This window comes from Phaseolus vulgaris, chromosome 4 (genome assembly GCF_000499845.2).
Source record: "Phaseolus vulgaris cultivar G19833 chromosome 4, P. vulgaris v2.0, whole genome shotgun sequence".
NCBI lineage: Eukaryota > Viridiplantae > Streptophyta > Magnoliopsida > Fabales > Fabaceae > Phaseolus > Phaseolus vulgaris.
In genome coordinates this window covers 36,414,921-36,420,926 of record NC_023756.2, presented here as the reverse complement: position 1 = coordinate 36,420,926, position 6,006 = coordinate 36,414,921, and the positions used below count along the sequence as shown (strand labels likewise).

Sequence of the window (6,006 nt, the reverse complement as noted above, 5' to 3'; positions counted from 1 at the left end):
ATGCAGATAACATGTTGGGCCAAGGCAAGCTCGCGGAATTGAGGGCGCTCGCCCGCACCCACGGGTTGGCGACGGGCTCTCAAACAGTACCAAATTCGGTGGTGGAGATCGCCGCCGCACAGGGTCGATCGCCACCTAAGGGCCCAGCTCCCTCCGATGTCCAGCCCGCCGCCCAACGGAAAAAACTTGTCCTCAAAAGGCCCAAGAGGAAAGCTCCCCAGGTAGTCCACGAGGAGGAGGAAGAAGATGACGAGGTCACCGAAGATGGCCTCGTTACAAAGAGGAAGAGGGTGGCACCTTCTTCACCACCTGCCCCACCCCCTCTTCCAACCTCAACACCTCCATCTACGCCCGCTCCACCTCCAACCTTGCCATCTCCACCAGCTCCCGCCTCACCTGTCCAAGCCATTCCACTGGCAACCACGCCACCTGCGGTTGAGGCCCAAGAGCCAAATTTCATGGAGGACCCCCCAGCGCCTCCACACCATATGTATCAGCTGGAGGGGGTCCTCCTTCCAATGCTTCAGCCGCAGATGCTGCTCCAATCGGGGATGAGGTTGCCCACACCTCTCCGATTCTGATCACTGAATCCCCGACGTCGCCACCACGAGCAGAAGCGCCTACTGAAGAACCAACCAAAGAAGGTGGCGACGAAAATCATCAACAGGCCCACCCAGCACCTCTACAAGCAGCAAACCTCCCTCTTGAGGTTACGAGGATGTGGGAGCCTTTATCTGCTAAGCTGAAGACGATAGCAGAAGACATCCCCGCCATCATCACCAGAGCCGTGGAGAGCTCCACTAGAAAACTCCAGGACGACCTCTTCAACCTTAAAACTGAAAACAGCACCATGAGGGTCGAGGTGGAGAAGCTGTCCTTTAACCTGACACTCGCGGAGATTGAACACTCCCGAGTAGAGGACCCAATGAGCACCGAGCTCAGATTGGCGTGCAAGGAGGCCACTGAACTCCGCCATAAAGTGCAGCAACTTGCTCAAGAAAAGATCGAACTAGAGAGCAAGATTGTGCCTTATCGCGTCAAGGTCACTGACCTGGAGGCTCTCATAAAAATCGACGCCGTCAAGGTGAAGAAGCTAGAGCAAAGGTCGGCCGACCGGGAGATCCTCCTTGGCAAGGTGGAGAAGGCGAGGGATGACGCCATCGCTGAGCTCGACGAAGCCAATAAGAAAAATGGGGAGCTTGCAGCTGAACTGGGCAAGGTGCAAGCAGAATCCACGAAGGTTGCTGAAGACCTTCTCCAGGCTCAAGAAATCAATGAACAGCTCAAGAAGCAAGTTGAGGAGTTGGAGCAGCAGAATAAGGGGCTGAAAGAACAAGCTGAAGGACTCGAGAAACAGATTGAAGAGCTTAAGAAGCAAATTGAAGATCTCAATCTGAGTTCCGCCCAAATTCTAGCTGCTGGATTCGAGGCTGCCCGGGAACAGTTCGCTTGCTTGTTCCCTGATCTGGATCTCAGCATGGTGTCTCTAAACAATGAGGTGGTGGATGGAAAAGTGGTGCCCGCGGAAGACTAGTCAATTTACTCCATCCCCTGCTTTTATACTTTCTCTTGTGTATAACTTGTAATAAGCTTTATGTCTTCTCGTACATACGATATTTTACTTTTAATAGCAAAAGTCTGTGGATTTTCTCTTACGATTTCTTCAACTGCTTTAACTTTTCTTGCGTATTTTACTTAGAGAAAAAGACTTAGCGAAACTGCAGGCACGATCTTTGACTTAACTGCTTCGAACCACTTCAACTTTAAGCAACAATCACTTTAACAACTCGTAATCTTAAGGCAATTAACCTTATCGTAAAAATATTCCTCAAGCAACAAACTTTAACTCAGCTACTGGCTTAAACACTGCTTCACCTGATCTGCTTCATCAAAACGGGTCTTTAAACTTTCTCGCCACTGTTTGAACTTTTCCTGGTCGCCAGAGACTCTTGGCGATCAACTTCTTTCTGGCCTCACGCCTTGGCCATTGTTCTTTGATCTGGGGGTAGAGGCGCCTTTCGGATCCTCCTCTACCCTTCCGAACTTCAGGACCACAGGTCGGGTGGCTAGGCGCTCTCTGCGAACCTGCCTTAGCCACCTTCCAAACTTCGTCCACCCTTAACGCCATACCTGAACTCGTTCGAGACGAGAAGGATTTTATCTTGCCTGAACTCACTCGTAGGCGAGAAGGTCTTTCACTTGCCTGAACTCGCTCATAGGCGAGAAGGTCTTTTACTTGCCTGAACTCGCTCATAGGCGAGAAGGTCTTTTACTTGCCTCTACATTGCCCCAGGGGTTACATCTTCTGGCCCCCATAAACACTGAGGACTTTTCGCTGGTGCCTCTGCATTGCTCCAGGGGATACATCTTCTCGCCCCCAGAAACACTGAGGACTTTTTGCTGGTGCCTCTACATTGCTCCACGGGATACATCTTCTCGCCCCTAGAAACACTGAGGACTTTTCGCTGGTGCCTCTAGATTGCTCCAGGGGATACATCTTCTCGCCCCTAGAAACACTGAGGACTTTTCACTCTTCCTTGCCTGCACTCGCTCAGCGACGAGGAGGTCTTTAACTTGCCTCAGGACGCGCGAGGGCGTTGAGGTCTTTTAACTGGTGCCTCCGATCGCCGAAAAACGATGAGGACTTAAAAACTTTAACTGATGCCTCCGATCGCCGAAAAACGATGAGGACTTAAATATTTTTAGAAAGCATGCAATATATCTTTAACTTGCCTTGAGTCACGTACAAGTGACAAGGTCTTTCTTCAAAACTTTTCTGAAAACAACAAGCACGCAATCTAAAACAACTTGTACTTTGAAAACTTCTCTTTATTGGGTGGCCTCATTAAAAACCCTCCTTAGGGAAAAAAGAGTGCCCCCTTCAAACTGTTTTAACAGAGACATTGTAATGTAACTTTGTGTTTATCTTTACTTACAAAGTTCTCAACTGTAATACAACTTCAGGTGCGTGGCGTTCCAGGTGCGAGGAATAGCCCCTCCTTCCAATGTCTCTAAGCGGTAGGCGCCGTTCCCGAGCGCCTCGGTTATTCTGAACGGTCCAGTCCACTTGGGTGACAGCTTATTCTCCATCTCGTACTGGTGGGCTTTTCTCATCACCAGGTCGCCTTCTCTAAATTGTCTTGGCATCACCTTCGAGTTATATCTTCGTTCAATCCTTCTCTTCACCGCCTCAACCTTCAATCTCGCCTCTTCCCTGATCTCGTCCAGTAGATTCAGGTTCAGCCTTCTCTCTTCATTCGAGTCTTCCTCTACAAAGTTCTGAAATCTCTGCGAGCTCTCCTGGATCTCTACTGGAATCATCGCATCACACCCATAGACCAAACTGAACGGGGTCTCATGGGTTCCTGACTGTTCGGTGGTGTGGTATGCCCAGACTATACGGGGCACCTCCTCAGCCCAGCTTCCCTTGGCTTTTTCTAGCCTTCTCTTCAAACCTCTCAACAACACCCGATTAGCTGACTCCACCTGGCCATTTGTCTAAGGGTGCTCGACGGATGCAAACACTTGTTGAATTCCCACCCCTTCGCAAAGCTTCTTCAACAGGTGGCTTGCAAACTGAGTCCCATTGTCCGACACCAGGCGCTTAGGCACTCCAAACCGGCACACGATGTTCTTCCACACGAAACCTTCGATCTTGTGTGCGGTGATCTGGGCCACTGGTTCTGCTTCGATCCACTTGGTGAAATATTCAATCGCCACCACCAAGTACTTCATCTGCCTGATCGCCAATGGAAAAGGTCCCAGGATGTCGATTCCCCAGGTATGAAACGGCCAAGGGCTGTAGATCGACTTCAACTCCTCAAGAGGCGCCTTGTGCCAATCGGCGTGTTGTTGGCATTGCTTGCAACATTGGGCATACTTCTTGCAGTCTTCTCTCATCGATGGCCAGTAGTAACCTGCACGGAGAGTCCTCGCGGCCAGAGCTCGACCCCCGACGTGGCTTCCGCATATACCTTCGTGGAGCTCTGCCATGATTCTCGTGCACTTTTCGCCATGTACACATTCCAGGAGTGGGTGAGTGAACCCAAACCTGTACAGATCGCCATCAATCAACGTGTACTTGCTAGAATTTTTCTTTACCTTCCTAGCCTCTGTCGGATCCAGTGGGAGAAGGCCATCTGCCAGGCATCGCTTGTACTGTGTTATCCAGGTGTCTGGCTCGTGGATGGCCCACACCTGCGTCATGTTCACCTTCTCTCCTCGACATGCTCTAATTCTCGGCGATCTCAGAGTTTCTTGCGTCAGGGACTTATGACTTCTCGCTGCTTTCTCCGTCGATTTGCTTATCTGAAGAACCAGGTGATCTGCCACAAATGCTCTCGGCGTCTTCAGAGTTTCTTGAATCACCGTCCTCTGTCTACCCCCCTTGCTTGAACTGGCGAGCTTTGCTAGCAAGTCAGCTCGGGCATTCTGCTCTCTGGGCACATGCACCACTTCAAAGGAGGCAAAGGAACTCTTCAACTCCTGCACATACTCCAAGTAAGCCGCCATTTGTGGATCTTTAGCCTGGAACTCGCCTGTTACTTGCCCCGTGACTAGCAGCGAGTCACTCTTAGCCATTAGCACCCTGGCTCCCATCTCTTTGGCCAGCAAAATCCCGGCGATCAACGCTTCATATTCTGCTTGATTATTACTGGCTTTGAAGGCAAATCTCAAAGATTGCTCGATCAGCACGCCGTTGGGTCCTTCCAAAATGACCCCAGCACCGCTACCCTGCTGGTTCGACGATCCATCCACTGAGAGTACCCAACGGAAATTGTCCCCTTCAACTCGCGTTGCCTCAGATGAGAGCTCGACCACGAAATCTGCAAAGATTTGCCCCTTGATCGGGCCTCGGGGCTCATATTTAATATCAAATTCTGACAATTCTACTGCCCACTTCACCATCCTTCCTGCAACGTCAGGCTTCTTTAAGACCTTCTGGATGGGCAGGTCAGTCATCACCAGTATGGTGAAGCTATGGAAATAGTGGCGCAACCTCCTCGCCGAAAATACCACAGCCAGCGCAGCCTTTTCCAGGGCTTGATATCTCGTTTCGGGGCCCTGCAACACCTTACTCACAAAATAAATAGGCTTCTGAGCCTGATCTTGATCCTGGGCGAGCACCGCACTCACCGCCCTCTCAGTTACAGCAAAATACAACCTGAGAGGGGTTCCCACCAGTGGTTTGCACAGAACCGGCGGGCTCGCCAGATACTCCTTCAGCTTGACGAAGGCTTCCTCGCACTCCTTCGTCCAAACAAACTTATTATTGCGCCTCAGGCACTGAAAATAGGGATGGCCCTTCTCTCCACTAGCTGACACGAAGCGAGATAGGGCTGCCATCCGTTCTGTTAGCTGCTGGACCTCTTTCACCATAGCTGGGCTCCTCATCGCCAAGATGGCGGCACACTTATCGAGGTTGGCCTCTATGCCTCTTTCAGTCAAGAGGAAACCCAAAAACTTTCCAGCCTCCACGCCGAAAATGCATTTCTCTGGATTAAGCTTTAATCCGAACTTGGCGATCGTCGTGAACAATTCTTCCAAGTCCGCAACGTGCTTGCTCTTTTCCGGCGAGGTCACGACCATGTCATCGACATACGCTTGCACGTTCCTTCCCAGCATCGGTGCAAGTACTCGATCCATCAGCCTCTGGTACGTGGCCCCCGCGTTCTTCAGCCCAAACGGCATTACCTTATAGCAATAGCACGATCTCTCCGTCATGAAGGCTGTCTTCTCTTCATCCATGGGATGCATCTTGATCTGGTTATACCCCGAGAAGGCATCCAGGAAACTCAGCAACTTACACCCTGCAGCACTATCTACCAGGGCGTCTATGCTTGGTAAAGGATACGAATCCTTTGGGCAAGCTTTGTTCAGGTCGGTGAAATCGACGCACATGCGCCATTTCCCGTTACTCTTCTTCACCAGCACGACATTCGCCAGCCATTCAGGGTACTGGACTTCCCTGATGTGGCCTGCAGCAAGGAGTTTCTGTGTTTCGTC

At 50.9% G+C, this 6,006-nt stretch overlaps 1 protein-coding gene across 1 annotated transcript; it reads left to right on the top strand.

Moving 5' to 3' along the window:
- The first annotated feature begins 718 nt into the window (after positions 1–718).
- LOC137838750 (uncharacterized) lies at positions 719–1,534 on the top strand. Its single transcript, XM_068647977.1, has one exon. The coding sequence runs from the start codon at positions 719–721 to the stop codon at positions 1,532–1,534; it is 816 nt and encodes a 271-aa protein (XP_068504078.1).
- Positions 1,535–6,006: the final 4,472 nt, after the last annotated feature.